Source organism: Oreochromis aureus, linkage group 8 (assembly GCF_013358895.1).
Source record: "Oreochromis aureus strain Israel breed Guangdong linkage group 8, ZZ_aureus, whole genome shotgun sequence".
NCBI classification, from domain to species: Eukaryota; Metazoa; Chordata; class Actinopteri; order Cichliformes; family Cichlidae; genus Oreochromis; species Oreochromis aureus.
The window spans coordinates 11,254,969-11,275,337 of record NC_052949.1 but is presented as its reverse complement, the minus strand read 5'-3'; the positions used below and the strand labels follow the sequence as shown (position 1 = coordinate 11,275,337).

At 42.0% G+C, this 20,369-nt stretch overlaps 1 protein-coding gene across 4 annotated transcripts in view; it reads left to right on the top strand.

Annotated features, from left to right (window-relative positions):
• The window catches only part of nrxn1a (neurexin 1a), a 66,632-nt gene that overhangs the window by 28,072 nt on the left and 18,191 nt on the right, over positions 1 to 20,369 (top strand). For 3 of the 4 annotated variants that reach the window (XM_031750672.2, XM_039616389.1, XM_031750671.2), the window contains 11 exons: positions 1,976 to 2,137; positions 3,835 to 3,906; positions 4,182 to 4,406; positions 5,216 to 5,363; positions 7,560 to 7,690; positions 9,773 to 10,025; positions 13,414 to 13,617; positions 15,101 to 15,127; positions 18,005 to 18,127; positions 18,457 to 18,838; positions 19,231 to 19,421. In XM_031750672.2, coding sequence (XP_031606532.1) covers positions 1,976 to 2,137; positions 3,835 to 3,906; positions 4,182 to 4,406; positions 5,216 to 5,363; positions 7,560 to 7,690; positions 9,773 to 10,025; positions 13,414 to 13,617; positions 15,101 to 15,127; positions 18,005 to 18,127; positions 18,457 to 18,838; positions 19,231 to 19,421 — 1,918 coding nt within the window. Of the gene's footprint in view, positions 1 to 1,975; positions 2,138 to 3,834; positions 3,907 to 4,167; positions 4,407 to 5,215; positions 5,364 to 7,559; positions 7,691 to 9,772; positions 10,026 to 13,413; positions 13,618 to 15,100; positions 15,128 to 18,004; positions 18,128 to 18,456; positions 18,839 to 19,230; positions 19,422 to 20,369 lie in introns of those variants that run through there. The other variant, XM_039616390.1, reaches the window with a different exon arrangement.

Here is a 20,369-nt window from a genome sequence, read left to right as displayed (position 1 = left end):
GAGGTTGTTCTGTTCACAGTTTTTTGCTTTCCTTTCTCCCCCTCTCCTACAAAGCACTCAGGCATTGGACACGCTATGGTAAACAAACTCCATTGTTCGGTAGATATCATTCTAATTGTTTCTTAGTTTGGGTTTGCCCCGTGTCTATTTCCTTTTGAACCATAGACATCAAAACTAAACCAATAACAGGATAAATGCGGTTGGTAATCTTTTACGCTTAAAAAGCCCACATCCACCTTCCTTGCCAACCACTTTTTTTCTATAAATCCTTTCCCCCCTTACCTCTACTGTTTTTATTTTCACCCCATCACTTTGTGACTGACATGTAGGCCCACGCTGATTGGCTCATCCCTCACCTGCACGCAAATGACGAGCCCCCCCTTCCCCCATCCTGCATGGCGTGACTCAAAAACCCTTCCCCTCTCTAATTGGTCCGTAAAGTGGATAGAGAGGTTCCTTCCCTTCTTTTTTTAAATTCTTTTTTCTTTTATTTTTCACCAATCCTCCACTGCATGTTCTCCATGGTGCCTCTAACTCATCCTGTCGTATGTTGTTGGGTTTTTTTTTTGTATTTTATTGTCTATTGTGTCCTCTTTGCCAGTGCTTGCATGCAGAGAGAGGAACAGACTGCATGTTTGTATATTTATGTGTGTGTGTGGAATGAGGCGTAACCCATCTAACACCTGTGCGTGTGTGCATTAAATCTGTGTGTTTGTCATCCTGACTCGCTGATCTAACAAACCCCCCCAGACCACTAACTAACCAACTAACACCATCATCACAATTCACCCTAACAACACAATAACATAACATCATCACAATGACTAACAGCATTGAAATCATGAACCCTGACCTCAGTAACCCAACACAGCTTGGCCTGACACAAGTAACACTTCTGTGGCTGCCAGCAGTGCAACAACTAACAACTACTAACAAGTAAATAGTACTAACACCTTACTGCATAGCACGAAGATGCCTGCGGAGACTTACTAACACCTGCCTGGCTGGGCACGTTTGCCTGGCAATGATAAGCACCAGCAGTCAGAGGGAACTTATTGTAGTGGGGAAATAAAGAGCTCACAACCTTTATGGGCAGCCAGACATGGTCAGTAATGTACTGTAGAATATCAGAGAGTGATAATGTACCACTAACGGTGACTTAAGTGTGACAAGATTGGATATCAGTGACACCTAAAAGCCTCTGTACAGGCTATTACACACCAAAATGAGCTGATTAAATTGTAAGAGCACCAGTGTCACTTTAGGCAAAGCATTTAGGAAAAATCTTGTTAGCATATTAGGAAATAAATCAAATTGCGTCTTCTGCCTAGACCGTAAAGCAGCTTAGAGTATGAACGATAAACACAAGTTGGAAAATTTCACTGATATGGGTTAAGTTGGCTTTTCCTGTAATAAACAAGGCTAACCTTTTAGCAAACTCACTATGGTTTAGTCTATTTTTTACCATGCAGTCACAGAATAATAAACTGCCTTTGAAGTCTGGGTACAGAGAGACACAGTCTACCAATTGTGGCCCTGAAGCTTTGGGTTTCAGCAAAACTTTATTAATCGCATACAGAATTTACAATAGACTTTTTGCTCTTGATAGGCTGAAGATAGAAGATTATGCAGTTTTAATTCTCAGAGTGCACAAAAGAAAAATGAGAGTGTATCACTACCTGCAGGACTGAGCGGTATTTAGCAGTGCATAGTTACATATTTCTGAAGCCGGTTATATCAGCAAAGCCAAGAGGCGACACTACTCAGTTACACTACACAGCCAGCACTGATCCAACTGCTGCGAATCAAAGTGGCCAATTCCCAAAACCAATCAGGCCTTCTCCCTGCCAGAATGCATATAGATTGGTTACCAGAGCAACGGGGGCTAATTTGGCTGGTCAGCGCCTAGCTAGCGCTTAGCGCTGCCTTTGGTGTGAGTATATAGCGTGTCCTTTCCCTGTGCTTTGTTGTGTAGGTGACCATCTCTGTGGACGGCATCCTGACCACCACGGGCTACACACAGGAGGACTACACCATGCTGGGCTCTGATGACTTCTTCTACGTGGGAGGAAGCCCCAGCACCGCTGACCTGCCTGGTTCTCCAGTCAGCAATAACTTCATGGGATGTCTGAAAGAGGTGGGGCGCATGCTTGAAAGCTAAAAAAAAACAAAACTAATTATTTGCATAGGATAAAACTAGTTCATAAACTCATGCTGCACATATTTCTGTGCACCCCTAGTTTTTAAGAAACCTTGATTTTCCTTTTTCTCATCTTTTCTGTCTTCTGCCACGCATCACACAAACATTTTTACACACAATATCATATAAAGTACACATACACCGACATGCTTCCATTTGGCAGACTCACACAAGTAGTCCCAGACACACGCACACACCCTCCCCAGCATCAGAGAGAATCAGTGATGAGTGTCGTTGAGGGAGTAGATACAGCACTAAGCACTAACATGCTAATTAGGTACGCCACAGAGATGCTCCATCCATCCACTGTGCTTGAAATGGGCCACAACACCACAGAAACAAAAACTCACACTGCACACATGCATGCATGCATGCACAGAAAACACAGTCGTAGTGTAATATTATATGCCCAAATATTTCCGCTGAAACAGTTGCTGCTCGCAAATAAACATACGTATGTATACGCAGCGCTTGATACAACGAAACTCCCAAAGACATCCTCATGCCCATCGGATACACACCCTGCCTGAGTCTCCCTTTCATTCACGCAGATTCACACAGAGGCATAAACAAACAACCAAACAAGCCAACAGATGATGTGCCAAACAGAGAGCTATCTGTATCAGTAGTGAATGCACTCTGTGTTGCTTCATTAAGAGTGATGATGTTTAAATGAGGCTGCCGCTGTCAAAGTGAACCCTCCACTGGCACATTTACATATTTAATACGATGATATGATAATCCATGTGAGCAAATTAAGATGTATGCTGCGAATCATCATATGCATGAGCAATCACGGCTGTAACAGTTTTGTGCATTGGATGCAGCACAGGCACAATCCTCCCCATAAACACCCACACCGTAAGACCGTTTGAAGCACTTATTGTGTTCAAGAGTCACCCCCTTGCCCTAAACACACACACACAATAGCACCTGACATGCAGAAAATTAAAACACAGAGCCAATGCAGAGGAGCATTTGGTTGCTCACAGGTCATAGAAGGAGATCTGGATTAATAAAGCGGAGCCTGTGTGTGCTCATCTCTCAACATCAGAATGCTCAGCACAAGCACACTCTATACACTGAGTCAGAGAGCGGACTGTGTCAGGGAAAGCAAAGAGAGAAACAGTAAAGCAAAGAAAATAGAAAATGTAAAAGCAATCATGCAGGTGGCAGGGACAAATGGGAGTTTTCAAAAGATGAAGCCTGGAGTGGATGCTGGTCTTAAGGTTCTTGCTTTCATATAAAAAAACCATCAGAACATTTGAATAGAAAATGTGTTTGAATAGGTTAAACATTAATCGATGTGTGCTCAAAAGTTAATCAATCTTACTGTTGCTGAGCCTTTTTCTACATTTTTCCCCAATGTTATCCTGGGAACTGACACGTGTGTGTCCCCTTACAGGGAAACAGTCTAGCATCATTGTGTGTGCTAGTACATAATGTTTGGATAACAGATAGCAGATGGAGGGATAGTGAGACAGAGACACGGCGAGAGAGATACATTCCCCCAGCTCACTAATAAGAATTTAGAATTACTTTAATAATTTCTCTATCAGAAATGTTATGTGTGTTGGTTAAAAGTGAAGCAGCATTCAGATATCATTATTTTCTTTCAATCCTCTCCCCTCAAGGTGGTGTACAAGAACAATGATGTACGGTTGGAGCTGTCTAGACTGGCTAAACAGGGAGACCCCAAGATGAAGGTATGCGCTTTAATCAGCACGTCCCAACAAGCCAGACAATGCTGGATCCTCTCAAACACAGATACCTTTTTGTAGCTCAACCTCATGTCTCGCCCCGTGAGACTCACACTGAAGCGATGTAAATGGGATTATATATTTGAGAGGCCACAAGCTTTTATCTTTTAGCCATTTCACAGCTGGAATCTGGCTTTATTTCAGTCTCAGACTACAAAGGAACCATACTGGTCCAGATAGTCACTACAGCAATTTAACAACTCGACTGTTTTCTGTACCAGGTAAGTGGGGTGGTGTCCTTTAAGTGTGAGAGTGTAGCAACGCTAGACCCCGTGACCTTTGACACCCCAGAGTCTTACGTGGCACTGAGCAAGTGGACAGCGAAGAAGGCGGGATCCATCTCGTTTGACTTCAGGACGACAGAGCCCAATGGGCTGATGCTTTTCAGCCACGGCAAACCCCGGCAGCAGCAGCGCAAGGATCCGCGCACACCTCCAACCGTCAAGGTAAAAAAAACATTCTAGGCTAACCGTATATTGGCCTGTCAGGCTGTAAGTAAAGTTAAAATAAATTTTAATGACAGTGTTGCTGTTTAGTAGATATATTTTGGGTTACTAAAGTACAAACAGCAGAGGCTCATGTGAGTTACTTTAGTTTTGAAGGCGTGTAGCCAAAAAACAAAGTATTAGGTATTATCAAAGTATACATTTTTCAAAATTCAGATGAAATAATACAAAATCCATCTAGCCATCTATAAAATCCATTTATGAAGAACAGAAATGAATTTAAATAACTTTAAAATATTTTTTGTAGAATATTATTATTATCTTTTTAGTCTGCTGGATGTTGGAATGATTATCTAGATAGATATGAAGGGATGTTACTTATGAAGAAGGTGGAATGGTCCACTAGTAAGTATACGAGCAGTAAGTGGAACAGCGTGCGAGCGTTCAGTTGAGCTGTTTTAATGAAGTTTATTCCTCCAACGCACCTGTCGCTCATTAATGTGTACAAAGATTTTGCATCTGAAAATTCAGTTCATTAAAACGGCTACCTTTAATCATCCTCTCTAACAGGACAGTGACTTTGTAATTGTGACTGATATTCTGAGCTTTGGCAGCAGAATTACGATTTTAAGCAAACGAAAGTCCGCACTTCTAGAAATTGGTTCGATAGTTTATTAATGAGAATTCAAAAAGAAGTAAATTGAACGAATTGCACTCATGTCACACCTGCAACTGTAATTTGCATTTTCACAGCTTGCACAAATGTTCCTGTTTGGGGTTTTTTACACCTGTCTCTGGTTAATCTACAGGTGGACTTTTTTGCTATTGAGATGCTTGATGGACACCTGTACTTACTGCTGGACATGGGCTCAGGAACCACCAAGACCAAGGCCATCGACAGAAAGGTCAATGACGGAGAATGGTACCATGTTGACTTCCAGAGAGACGGACGCTCAGGTACAATCACAGCTCTTTTAAGTCTGAAGCTAATAGCAAAAGTTGAACTGACAGATAATAAGTAGCTGTGCACATTTTGAAGTAAGCAGCAGATTAACATGACCAATTTTGCAACCATCTGCCTTCTGTATGTATTTAATTCACCTGTTTCTACTGAATCTGACTTTAAGGGGTTTTATTTTGACTATTTTAACCCAATTCATATACAGCAGGTCTGTCAAGTTTATTGTTCATGTGCTGGTATAATTACACTCAGACTAAAATTAAAGCTTTTGGTGGTCTGTTTCGTATCCAACTGGTAGACCCATTAACGTTACTTGACATCATAATCACATTTGCTCTAAAGCTTTCCTTCCTGTCACAATTACTGTCAGTAGGTATGTAAAACATATTTGCATAATGTCTTAAAATCATTTTACAGTTACAGTTATGTGCAAAAGTCTTGAGCCGCCCATCATTTCTTTATACTTTGCTGCTAAGGACCCGGATTCTCTGGTAAGTCTATCGAGTGCTGTGCAAAATTTGAACAACACTTCCCCAGGCTTTCTGAAGGTCTTTCGAAGTTTTTCATTGGACATTCATTGCTTGTTAATTTATTTTTAGTCCAGTTCTTCTAATTGTACTTGACCACTGTCAGAGGAATTGTTTTTTTGTTAAGCAATTTAAGACTGGCCTATGAATCACTAGATTTGTTGTGTCTATGCACAACAGAAAAATTAGCAAAGAACCCATTTTAAATTGTATCTTTAGGGATATTTAGGATTATTAGCTGCCTGTTGCAAAAACACATAATTTGTTCCAAATGTTTTTAAATGTAATCAACTAAAAATATCAAAGATAATACAATTTGGGAGGCATAAGATAGTATTTTTGCACCAACAAGGTGATTCCCAAAACAGCCAAAAACTCTACATGGTGTGTACTGTGTTGTAAAAAGTGTAGGGACAAATTGGACAAGTGAGGACAAAAGAACAGGTGGAAAGAAACTATCTACAGCATCTGAACAGCATCTGACAGTTATGTCAAAAGAAAAGGAAACAAATCCAGATACAGGACCTGAGAGATCTGGCCTTTCTGCCAGATCCATCTGCTTTTCTACTCTTCTTACTTGTAATCTGACAAAAGAGAGAGTTACAGTAGTGAGTGTCTGTAATTGATGGAGGCTCTGTCATGGTCAGTGACTGCATTTCATCCAGTGATGTTGGGAATTTTGTTAAAATTGATGGAATTATGAACACTGAAAAGTACCATCAGATTTTGATCCACCATACAATACCATCTGGAAAGCACCTGATTGCCAGTGGCTTCATTTTTCAGCATGACAATGATCACAAAAACAAACACTCCCCAGAGCCTGGACCTCAACTTTATTGAAGCAGTGTGGGATCATTTTGACTGAGAACATTGCAAAAGGCAGCCAACATTCATGGTAGAGGTTTGGAGTGTCCTTTAAGAAGCCCAGAGAACTATTCCTGAAGACTGCTTAAAGAAATTAAAAGAAAGCTTGCCTTTGAGTTCAGGCTGTGTTGAAGAATAAAGGTTGTCATATCAAAAATTCACTTTTAAACTCATTAGAATTGTACAAGCTCTGTTTTTGCCTTATACACACTCTATTTCCATGCATTTTTGCAGGTGTTTTAATGAATTGGTGCTCCTATTTTTCCATTTCCCTAGCAAAATATAAAGAAATGAGGGGTGACTTTATACTTTTGCACAGTACTGTACAGTTCTGTTACAGATGGGGATGTTTTACATATGTCAGCCTGTTATGAGCATATAGTTATTGCTTGAAACTCTGTGTTAATTACAGAGGTCTGTAGAAGCTGCCTTTCCTCTCAGTGGGAATCCTATTTGTTTGCTCCAACCGTGCGTTACTGTTCCAAAAGGAAATATATTATTAGCGAAAAAATGTTAAATGTGGCATTTTTTAGCTCACAGGGACTACCTGAGGACTGTGTAGAATTTCAATTACTTCTGATTGTAGCTGTGATTTGTGGTGGTGGTGGTGATGAGGAGGAGGAGTACAAAGAGAGGCGCAAGGATGATGATGATAAAGATGATAATGATGGCACTCATAATAGTGGTGCTGGTGGTAGTGATGGTGCTGGTGATGACAGTGGTGATTGTGATGAGGATGTTCACGCTGAAGGTCATAACGATTACTGAAGTTGTTTTGATGTCTGGCGGTGTGTTCAGGAACCATTTCGGTGAACAGCGTAAGAACAGCATACACGGCCCCGGGAGACAGTGAAATCCTGGACCTGGATGACACCTTGTACCTCGGAGGTTTACCTGAGGATCGCGCTGGACTCATCTTCCCAACAGAGGTTTGTGTGCTTATCCTGTGCTATGATAAGCATTCTAGCTCAAATAATTTCCAGCAAACATCAAACCTTTGATTCCTCACTTTTTCCTGTGTTTTAATATAGTCAGTGTGGGTGTTTAGGACTGGCAGATGATGTCAACTTCAGCTCTAGTAAAGTGCTGCAGTTGCAGACAATATTGAGTAACCTAAACCCTCCATATTAAAACTTTTTACCTACATTAACAGAATGTCTGATTCTGCCGGCAATCTACTTACAATACACAGATTTTTTTCTTATTTTTTGGTAACATTGACAAAGTTAATTTCAATAAAGTCTAGCATTCCAAAGCTGGATGAGAATGTGTGAGAGAACTGCTAACAACGCGTGTGCAGCCTGTTACTTGTAATCTGAAAAACGTGTAGGTTTTACGCACATGTTTCTCCCAGGAAACAGCATGACATCACAGACCAACGAGAAGCAGTGGAAGTTTTCTGCAGTAGAATCGGAGGCGTCGGAGGAGGTGTTTCACAAGTTCATTAAAATACATCAAAACAGCAAGGTCCCACTTCTAACAAAGAAGCAACTTTAACACCATTGTGGGCACAGTAAAAAAGTGCCATGCAGAGAGGAAGTTTAAAATAGATGCTATGACCTAAAGAGGTGCACTAAAAAGAAGTCATTGTTTATAGTGCTTGTATGGTTGGCAGTGATCTGGGGGAGAAAACTGTGTGCTGTCCATGGTCCTGAAATGTGAAAAACAGCAGGGAGTTTGAATGTCATGAAGCTGATTTTGGGGTGGCACAAAGCCTTTAAAAAACTTATGAAAAATTAATCTTTTGAATTTTAAATCAAGAACCAGAGGGCAAAAAATAAAAGTTTGAAAGAAACATTTTGGTTCCACCTGCATTGAATGCTTTCTTATAGTTCAAGGTTTCAGGTCGTTTTTGATTTCCTCCAGCAGATTACAAAATAATTTGCCATGGCAATCAGCATGTCTTTACTTCTTCTGGCATTCAAATAAATTAACACAATTGGAGAATTTTCTTTAGCTTGCAGCATGTGCTCTCTGTTCTTGGCAACATCTAGCCTTGTCAAGCACAGAGTGACTTAACATATCCTTTTTTATTTCTTTTGCTGTCTTTCACCTCTTATTGTTAGTAATTTGGTAGTATTTTAACTCCAGGGTAAAACTGACCGTAAGTCTCCAGTACTTAATCAATAGTGATTTAATTTACTGACCACAACTTACTGAGTGAATTTACTGAGCAACAACTTACTGAGCACTTGTGTCTGCTAATCGAAAGGTCGGCGGTTTGATCCCCAGCTCTTCCTGCCCACATGCAGGAGTGTATTTACCAAAGACACTGAACTCCAAATTGCACCCAGCAGAGTATGAGCATGTATGTGAAAGTTAGAAACACGTAAGGCATAGACTAAAGAGCTGCATGAATGGGTGAATTTGGCTTGTAAAATTACTGTTTAAAACATGTTACCAAATATACAGATTATTTGATTGTTATGTTCTTGTTTTTGTTGTTTATACTTTTTTCTCCTTTTGGCATGGACATGGAATTTTCATTTGTTTTTCCTGATGTTTTATCAGTTAATTGAGAAAATAACTGGCGTGCCTATAATTGAAATTGTTTTAAAAAAATTATATTTGGGGGACTTTTTATGTTAACAATAATAATAGGTATATAAAAAATGATTAAACGAAACTTTAAAAAAATGTAGCATATGCATTTTGCAGTCTTGGAGCACAGATATGTAATCAGTGTTTAGAGAATGATTTTCAGCAAAAGGTTTTAGTAATTATAGATGAAACAACCAAGTTTGAACCAATTTTTGTTTTTAGATTAATACCTTTTAATGTGATGTAGTGCTTTGTAAAAAAAAAAAAAAAAAAAAAAAAAAAAGATTACCCCAATACCTGATTTATGCAAGGTGTAAAAAATAAAAATACGTCATTAAGAAATTATAAATAAAAGCTGTACAGTGATGATACAAACATTATTTGTTTGTATTTAGTTTTGCAGCACGCACTGCAAGAGTTTTGACAAATATCCAGTAGTCATGACTCAACACTGGCATCCTCTTCTTCAGGTGTGGACGGCGCTGTTGAACTACGGGTATGTAGGCTGCATCAGAGATCTATTTGTGGACGGGCAGAGCAAAGACATCCGGCGGCTGGCTGAGGCCCAGAGGGCGGTGGGAGTGAAGCCCTCATGCTCCAGAGAGCCGCCCAAACAGTGCCTGTCCAACCCCTGCCAGCACAACGGTATCTGCAGGGAGGGCTGGAATCGCTATGTGTGTGACTGCTCTGGGACGGGCTACCTGGGACGCTCCTGTGAGAGAGGTGAGAATAACAGGGTAGGAGGCTGGGGACGAGGAGAAAGAGAAATGCTAATGTCTTCTTTTCACAATGGAGATGAGTAAGAGGGTTAATTAAAGTCACTGCACAGCCACGTTGGGTGAAAACTTAATAATACATCATGATGCAAATTGTAGTCATAATGACAGCTTTGTCATTTGCTTTTTTGCCTGAGAACACTGAGTAATGCCAAAGGCATGAGTGACAGATGATGTGGGGTGGAAGCACAGAAGTCTTAAGATCAGAAATAAATCAGCCGCTGAAAATATGTTATGATCATTTGGTTGTAAAAATTTTGGTTATTTGTCAATTTGAATTATGCTTTTTCACTCATAGCAGATTAAATTAGTGTGATAGGTGCATTAAAAAAGGTGCACTCGTAAAATAAAATGGTAGATAAAAATGTGACTAAAGCAATTTTTTTTATGCTGAAATCAGATGTCCCGATGTGTTTACCTTGCACTAAATCCCTGGTGATGGAGTGTAGGAAGCTGAAAATAAAAAGAGTAGATACTGTATGGATAGGTGAAGATAAAAAATGAAAAAAATTAGTCTGCTAGCTCACCAACAGAAATAATAACTGTGCAGGTTTTCTATCTTTGGCTGTATTTTTTGTTTATTTAAGAATACACGTTTTCTGTACCAAAGAAAGAGTAGTGGGAAAGGAGAGAGGGGACAGAGGTCGAGGAGAAGAGGTGGGAAGAAGCAGGGCTGCAGACAGGACTATTGGAGTGCTATGGATGCAGTGACTGGGAATCGATGAGAGAGGAAGTGTGCAGAAAGCAGGGAGCAGGAGCTGTGACAGAGGAAGGTGGACTCACCGGGCTGGAACCGCCATATGACAGCGGGTGAGGAGATGAGGAGGAATGGGAGATGGGAGAAGAAAATCTGACAGAGAGAGAGAGAGTTATGAGAAATGGTATGAGACCAGGGCGGGGGAGAAATGGAAAGCAGGAAAGATTGGCAGAGGGACTGATACAGGCCTGTTTGAAGAAGCGAGATGGGAGTCAGACAAGAAGAAGAGAAGAAATGTTGTTTGTGCCATAACCGCTGATGCGTCTCAAGTGATGATTGTACTATCATCTAGCAGGAGATATGCACATGCAGACTCACACACAGGCTTTCTGAAAAGAGTTGATATGAAAATGTTTTATTTCATAGGACAAACATCCACAGTGTGTATGTTTATCATAGCAATGCAGCATCTATCGCTCTCTTTTCCTTAGCTCTGTGTATATCTTACTTCATCCCACTCTGTGTGCACTGAGGGGTCACTAACTGGTGGTTCAGTGGATTAAAGGAAGCCCAGATGGAGAAGCAGATGGAGAGAGTGATTGGCCATGTTTATGCCTTCTACCTGCGGTGTCTCCCTCCCTTTTTTCCCCTCCCTCGTTCTCTCTCTCTCTCACTCCTTTGTTCCCCCTCTCTCTTCATTAATGAACGAAGATGCTCGCCACGCTCTGGCTCCGAGATGACTTTTATTTTTTAATGACACATTTTAATGGCGAGTATAATGGGAGTAGTAAAACGACGAATTTGAATTTATGGCTAAGAATTATTACTTTTCAGTCAAAAAGATGACATGTCAAGATTTTCTAGGATAAATTGTGCTTTTTAAAATGTTCACAGGGGTTGATACTCACATCACCCTGCTGCTAGGGCGGTGTGCGTGAGTGTGTGTGAACCCTGTGTCAAATAGTGGCTATTATATTTTTATTGTGACCACTGTGCAAATGTTAGCAGATGTTTAGCCTGTTTTTTTTAATTGAAATGGGTTTCTTTTTTCAGCTCTGTTGCAGATTGTTTAGTTCATATTAGTATTACAGTACAAGTGCTTGAATCCCAGTGATGTAGATATCCTGGTCCCAATACCTTATGTTGGATGTGTTGACAAAGCGACTTAAAGTAGCCTGACTTTTTTTTACTTTGCAAGAACAAATCAGGTTGGAAATGAGGGTAAGAAAGTTAGAAAGCATTGAGAGATAAGCTGAGATCTGATTTTGGGATTTTCGGGGGATCGTTGACATGAGAAGAAACAATGCAGAATGTGGCTGGTCTTATCCTTTACTTATTCTGTTTGTATGGTCCATCTGGTGCGTGCTACAGGCGTCAAATGATGCAACAGTATGTGACACAGCCAGCGTGCATTGTATCGTCAGTCTTTTTCTTTCCCCAGCATGAACGGGCTTCCATACTTTTCTTCTCACCAACCCTCTATCCTCTGTTTGCCTGGTAGTGAGTCAGGTGCTGTGATGAGGAAAATTTAGTCAGCTGTCTCCCTTATCAGAAACGTGTTCATGTGTGTGCGTGCGCAGGGGCGGGTGTATGTGTGGCTGTTAGTTATGTTATGTGTGATATAACAGGCCAACCACCTTCTTTTTTTCCTCAAGTTAATGAGGGTTCATTTGCATTTTAGCCAGGAGCTTCTCTCCCTTTCCCCATCCTCCTTTCTCTCTTTCTTGCTCCCCCCACCCCCCCCACCCCCCCCACCCCCACTCTCACTTTACTAAACCCCTCTCTGTTCACACTTAAATTCACTCACTTATTCTGACATGCACGCACACACACGCACACTATCTCTCTCTTTCCCTCCTTCTCGGCTCATCAGTATTCATGACGCCTTCCTCTCTTCCTGTTCTCTTGTTTTTGCCTTGGCTCAAACCGTCTCCCACAGAAACAGGGAGAGTGAAAAGGGGAGAGAAGGCAAAGGAGGAATGGAGTGGAGAAATATATAAGAAGGGGGGAAGAAGGAGGAGAGATAAAGACACAGAGGCATGGAGAGTGTGTTTAGCTGTGTATGTAATTGGCCAATAAAAAATAGGGTCCTCAGAGGTAAACAGTTTAGCAGTCGGGGATTGGCCCCAGCAGGAAGCAGGGAGAGAAGATTATGAATATGTAAATGAGTATGCAAAAGACATTAAAGCAGGTTCACCTGAGCTTGTTACATTATGACTCCAGGGTCTGAGATGTCAGTGACGGTGGCTAACACATTCAACACCATGCATTCTGATTGAACCGGATAATAGGGCCAGCCAACCAGCTGCGGCTATTTTTACATACTCCTCTCAAAGGCGGAGGGAGTGATGATGAATTAAGAGTGGAAAGCGATGGGATCATTTTGTAGAAAGAAGGTTTTCAACATGTATTGGCGGGGGAACCAGCGAAAGTGTAACCACGCAGTAACATACTTTGTCATGTTTAAATCTGATTCATTCAGCGTCAGATTGCCTTTCCCTCCACCCACCTCATGTGTTTTTTCCTTGTCAATCATCCTCCTTTTTTCTCTTTCTACCCACCTCACCCTCCTCTGTCGTCATCTCTCTCTTCCTTCTCCATCTCTCTCTTTCTCTCTCTCTCTGTGCATCATGTGCAGATGCAACTATCCTGTCGTACGACGGCAGTAAGTTTATGAAGGTGCAGTTGCCTGTGGTGATGCACACCGAGGCGGAGGACGTCTCGCTACGCTTTCGCTCCCAGCGGGCCTATGGCGTTCTCATGGCAACCACTTCCCGTAACTCCGCAGATACCCTTCGTCTGGAGCTGGATGGGGCCCGTGTCCGACTCACTGTCAACCTAGGTACACAGATGCTCACAAACACATAGAATCTCAAGCATTACTTTAATTACCTGTAATGGGAATGCAGCTGATACTGACCTCTTGGCAATTTCTTGCATAGAAATGTCATTAACTGTTGATTAATAGCTTTTTGTCCCTGTAAACTCAAAGGAGACCTATTATGCTTTTCTTATTTTCTGTCATATATACATATATGCTGTTGCGATGGCCAGAATTTGGTGCTCACTGTTATGGCACACCACTCTAGTGTGAGCACAGAAGCCCTACCTGACTGCCTCTGTTTGTGAGGGGCAGCCAATCAAAAGAAAGTTTTTTTTGAAGAGAAGGAGAAGAGAGTTAAAATGGATTGTTTTGGGAAATGGATAAACTGGGGGACTGTGCAAAAGTTGAGTATTAGATAAAGGAACACAAATTTGAAATGTGAATCATGCAAAACTCATTCACTACCTAGAGTAATGGAAAAGTAGAGCACCAGAGTCCGAGGCTAAAAACATATAGCTGGAAATGAGCATGAGAGGTCCCTTTTAAATTAAAATTCTCAGTAATTCCAATAAATATTTCAGCTAATTTTGCTGTAAGTATGCACAATCTAAAGCATCCAAGACATGGATTTCACTGCTTCAGCAGATACGTTGCACAGATTACATGCACACATGCAAATATAAACAGCTAAAGGTTATTGGTTTTGTGTTGAACAGAGGGTCAAGCCTCAAGCTGCATTCTCTGCTCACTCCCAGCAGACCTGTGCATCCCCAACACCTTCAACAAACAACACAAACGCACACGCACATGAATACTTTGCACATTTCGCAGCCTGAGATAACTGCTAAGCACTTTTTCAGCCTCATTTTTTCCACAGTCACACACTTTTACGTGAATTCATTCACATGCTAACACACACATCCTTACAGAGGGGTGCATGTGTTGGTCTCTGGTTGTCTGCAGCCACGTCTTTTCTGTGGTTGACGCCACTCGACACACCAAGGCATCATGGGGTTTTTTTTTAAAAAAGGTACAGGGGCTGAATCTTCCAACCATTTGCGGAGATTCGCGCTCTGGATAGGCGACAAAAATTATGGGATGTGTTCAGAGTCGTTAGACAAAACTGACACACATAACCCATCACAGTCTACCCACGCTTTTTATTGGTGACTGAAGCTGTCGCTCAGGCCAGAGCAGCCAATGAGCACACCACTCATGCTGTGACACACCGCTCTCCTTATTGTGTTCAAGGTAAAAATCCATCAGTCTGTATCCAGATTTTTCCTTTTATTGGCTAAAAATTAAAAGTCGAAGAAACTGCATTTGCTGCACATTGTCCAGGTCCAGATTATGGTCCTGTGACGAACGAGGGGCGTGTGTTTTCTCAGCATTGTGTGCGTGTTTGTATATGCATGCAGGGTGTGTCGATGTGTGCATCCCCAGGGCGTGGAGAGTATGTGTATGTGTGCAGCATTAACCCTCTGCTCTGCTCTCCCTCCAGACTGTATCAGGATAAACTGTACAGCCAGTAAGTGATCCTCCATCTCACCTAACTCCCCCCCTTTCCTCTACCTCCTCAGAACGTGTGTGCGCCGTTGTGTGTATGTGCTTTTATAAATGTGTGTGGCTGTTTTTCACGCTGTGTATCATGTCAGTTCATTTAATCTTCTTTCAACATATTTTTGTACCATTTGTCTATGTGCAGATATGTGTGTGTGTGTGCATGTGTGTATGTGTTTGACGGGGGAGGTGCACATATGCGTGCGATGTTCAGCTACACTGCAGGAGAGGTGCGATTTTTGCTGAGGGCCAGGGTTTTCCAGGTCGGCCATTTTAGCAAAGAGGGATCGATGGCAGAGAGAGTGAATGAGAGAGGATGGTGGGGGTTGAAGGAAGGAGAAAATAAAAGAAAGAGGAGAAGAAGAAACCGGGGCATGAGGTGTTTAAGTAAAATTAGGTGTGCTGATAAATAAGAGGTACGGAAGTAGAGAGTGGAAGCTGGTGGATGAATACAACTCAGAGCTTCAGGCTAATTACTTCTCCTTCATGCCGGAGACAAAAGACGTGTTATCCCTCTGTTTCTCTCTGTCGCACCTTCATCCCGACGTCTGTCGGGTTGTTTTCTTTGTTTGCTTGTTGTTTCTCTCTAAACTGTACATGAGGGATTTTTGGATAGTGTGTTTTGGCGTGCGTGCTTGTGTGAGTGCCTTTGCATTCTGTAGTCTTTTCATTGCCCATCTGTGTGTCTGTGTGTGTGTGTGTGTGTTTTCTTTAGTGTGTGTTCCTGTTCATGCTGCTGTGAGTGGAGCTGAATCCCTGATGAAGTTTAATTCCCTCACGTGGAGTTTCTCTCTGTCACGACCACAGAGAAAGCAGGAGAGTGAGAGAGAACGAAAGAAGCGGATGCTCTGTGACGGCAAAGAGGTGGTGAAATGGACGACTGCTGTTGCCATAGAAACCCTACTAGCCACACAGCACTGTTGCTATTCCGCATGTCTGCTGGCCAATTTTAGACCGGTTGTCTCAATGAACATTTCAGTAGGCAGCCACTTTTCTGGTGCACCGTGTGCATACAATAAATTATACATATGATATTCAAGGAGGAAGGGGGAAAAAATGTATTTAACAGGCAGGCGCCACTGAAATAGTCCACTCAGCAGTCAAATAAAAGCCTCGGCATGGGAGAGATTTGAGGCTTATCCTTCAGAAAAGCCATTTGTTATTTGGAGCTAATGAAATATGAAACACTTTTTTTTTTTCATTTTGTTTTCATTGTCTTGCTTTTCTAATCTCTCGCATGTCATTTGGCTTAAATTGTATTTCCCAAGCAACAATCAGCCTCCCTTATTTTTTTGTTTGAGTCATTTCTCATCTTTTGCTTTAACCTCACAGGCTGTTTGCTGACCACCACAGCCTTCACTAGTAACTCACTGAATGGCCTTTTAACGCTGACCCAGAATAGGTGCGTGTGTGTTTCTGTGTGTGTGTGTGTGTGTGTGTGTGTGTGTGTGTGGATGCATTTGTCTCTCCCTCCCAGGTTAACACAGATCACTGCTTCACTGTCACATCAGTCTGCTCGTTTTTTGAGTATTCAGTTACTACTCAAAAAAAGCCACGCATACACACATGATAAACTCGCACATACATGCACATACTCTTTCCCTCACTCAGTGCAAGGCAATGATCCATGGTAACAGGATGAGATGCTTATGCCCAGAGCACAGCTGAGTCTCCTCAGGGGAACCCTCTGTGCTCTCCGAGCGCACCAACACACTCTTTTAGCGTCACAATTGCACACGCACACATTTCACACCACATCCATTTTGATTGACTTAATTATGTTTGCGTGTCGGCAGCCTGTACATCCACATTTCTTTACCTCTCTACCTGTGTTTATGTGTGTGTGTGTGACTGTGTGGGAGCGTATGTGTCTGCCTGTGTGCCTCCGTGATTGATGTCGGCATGCTTGACATTTTCTGCAGCAGAATTCGTTCGGGTCAGTTTACTTCTCACCTCCCCCGTCATTACCGCCTATAGGTCACTGTAAGCAGACTCTCAAAGCAAGTAGAGGGAAGGGGAGTATGTGTAAGTGTATGCGTGTGTGTGTTGGGAAGTAGTGGGAGTTGCGCTCAAGGTTGGTGGGGTGCTTGTAAAGAGTAGAAGCAAGGGGACACTGAGGATTGGGGAACAGTCAGCCTGTCAAATGTGTGCAGTCAACTATGTGAAGATATGAGCTGGTAGATGAGCAAAGAGAGAGAGAGACATCACGAGAGGACAGCTCAGCTTCTTTCATTCTGCAGCACATCAGCACCTTGGAGAGCACTCTGATGTTCCACTGTGTGTCTAGTGCCACCATGAGGCTGACTGCAGCATTGCATAAGCAAATCTCTTACATTCGGGCACCTGAACAAGTATAAGTGTGGAGGCGAGAGGGCTGTTGGGCGGTCAAGGGGGTCTGAATGTGCTGTCTGTGCATGTGTGGGTTGTAGGAGAACGTCATGGCGGTGCGATCTGTCCACAGATGGATTGTCTCAGCGTGGGCCTGTTGTGACTCACAGTCTCCAGTCTTAGACACCCCCAACATCCATTTATGTTAATCCTTCTGTCTGTCTGTGTCACGTCATCTGTCTCTCTTGTAAATCTGCAAAGAAGCCTGTCTGTCTATATGTCTGTTTGTCTGGAAAGAGTGTGTTAACACTGAGGTGTTTGTCTCCCCAGGGTATGAATGGGTCCTCCCCCTGCTACTATTAGCTTCCATTTTCTCAGTTTCTGTCCTTAATTTTTTACTCAAACTACCTGGCTCTCTTCTTCTCCTTCTTCTGGTTCTTTCTCTGTATCTGTTACTCTTTCTGTCTCTCTCCTCATCTCTGTGCAATATGTTAATGGTGCTCTGGGCTATGTGTAGGTAAAGGCCCAGAGACCATCTTTGCTGGGTCAAGCCTCAATGATAATGAGTGGCACACGGTGAGGGTAGTCCGGCGTGGCAAGAGCCTCAAACTCACCGTGGACGACCTGCAGCCTGTTGAAGGTAACCACAGCAGCCTGACTTATATTTTTTTCTCCCCATAAAATGACACTCTTTCCAGGTCTTAAGTTGGAGTGTAGACATCCACTTGAATTCTGTGTTGAACATTAAGGGGTTTATTTCTTTTTTAGAGAGCATCTGTACCTGTGTAAGTGAAAGCAATCATACTGAATTGTGATTGTGGTCATGATAGTGTCTACTTTAGTTTTAGTCTGTCTTTTATTCTTAGTGAGGATGTTGAATAAATAATATTTTTAGTTTTAGTGTTGAACAGTTCCACCTGAAACCCACCTTTCCAAAGCCCTCACCTCTTAAGTTTACCCCGCCACCAGGTCAGATGGCGGGTGACCACACCCAGCTGGAGTTCCATAATGTGGAGACGGGCATTGTGACCGAGAAACGCTTCATGCCTGCCGTGCCCTCCAATTTCATCGGCCACCTTCAGGGCTTGACGCTGAATGGCATGCCCTACATTGACCTGTGCAAGAACGGCGACATTGACTACTGCGAGCTCAATGCTGTTATCGGTTATAAGAGCATTGTGGCCGACCCCGTCACCTTCCGATCCCGCTCCAGTTTTGTCACCCTGCCCACGCTGCAGGCCTATTACTCCATGCATCTCTTCATGCAGTTCAAGACGACGTCCCCAGACGGTCTTATCCTGTTCAACAGAGGAGACGGCAATGACTTCATAGTGGTAGAGCTGGTTAAAGGGTGAGCTGGACGATAAGTTGTGTGTGATTTACCTTAAGTCAGTCATCGTCAAATAAAATATAAAATATTACTCATAAAAGGCAGTTTTGCTTGTTCATGTTAATGTTTGTCCTGCAGAAATTTATAATTTAGTATTAAGATTGTCCTTGATGAATAAAAAAAGAAAATTTCTTGACTTTAAGGTTGAAATGGGCTGTTAAGTGTACGATATGAAAAATGCACAAGTCACGCAGCTCTTTTTTTATTCTTGTAATTAAGCTTCTAAAAGACAGATAATAATGCCCCGGAGCGGATGACCCTGTGTTGTTCTTCATCACAAGTACGATTAATTTCCCTTTTCACTTCTCAGTTATTTAATCCCCTCCCCCCTCTTTTTCTTTTTCCTTCTCTAGCTATCTTCACTACATCTCCGACTTGGGCAACGGAGCACACCTGATTAAGGGCAACTCTAACAGTCCTCTTAATGACAACCACTGGCACAATGTGCACATATCCAGAGACACTAACAATCTCCACACAGTCAAGATTGACACCAAAGTCACCACGCAGACCACCATGGGTGCCAAGAACCTTGACCTAAAGGGTACGCAAAAATAAAGGCATTCAAAGTTAGATACAGAAGCTGACACGAGATAAATCTTAATTATCTTAATCTGACCTTTATCAGATAAAATTCTTTGCATTATTAATGAGAGCGTATACCGTAATACGCGCAGCTCTTTTTGTTTTAAACACAAACTAGCTGTTTTTTGTGGAGGTTGTGTGCCAGACTACTTCTGAGTCAATGAAGTTGGAGGTGTTGTTACCTTGAGCAGAATCAGGCTAGCCGTATCTCCCTGTTTCCAGCCTTTGTAGTAAACAAAGTTCAGTCAGACAGCTCACGTTTAAACTGATTTGTTACAGCAGCAGAATGTAGCTTGGCAGACACTCTCTGAGCTCATCACTCCCCTTGAATATGTTAAATATAAAATTGGGAAGTGATGAGTAAACATCCCCCCGGAGTCTACAGGTGGATGCTGGGATGGTGAAGGGATTGCAAACAGCAGACAGTGATGTAGGGCAGTAGTGGCACTGACATGTCAGAGGGAGAGGTAAGAAATTTTGTAGCTTAAATAGACTGCCAAATTGGGAAGGTGTGTTTGGTATATGATGTGAGGAGAGTTATGTTTTGTGAACATGAGGCAGCGCAGATCCAGTAGTCTGCCCGAACCAGCTTCTGGAGGTAGCTACTTATTACCATACAGAAATGAGAGTAGTGTCTTTTATTATTCTAACTCTAATTAAGAAAGCAATTAAACACTTTTATCAAAAAAAAATTAAAGAGTAAAAACATGCATAAACAATTAATCTAGTGTAATTTATCAAGCTAAATTAAATTGGTACTATATATAACTAACTGACTAACTGAAGATATTTGGCTGGGCTCACTGAACTTGTGATAAAACTGCTATGTGATTAGATCAATTAGTTGATAAAGTAATTTATAATTTATTGCAATTAAATTATTGATGCAGTCATGCAAAACTAGACA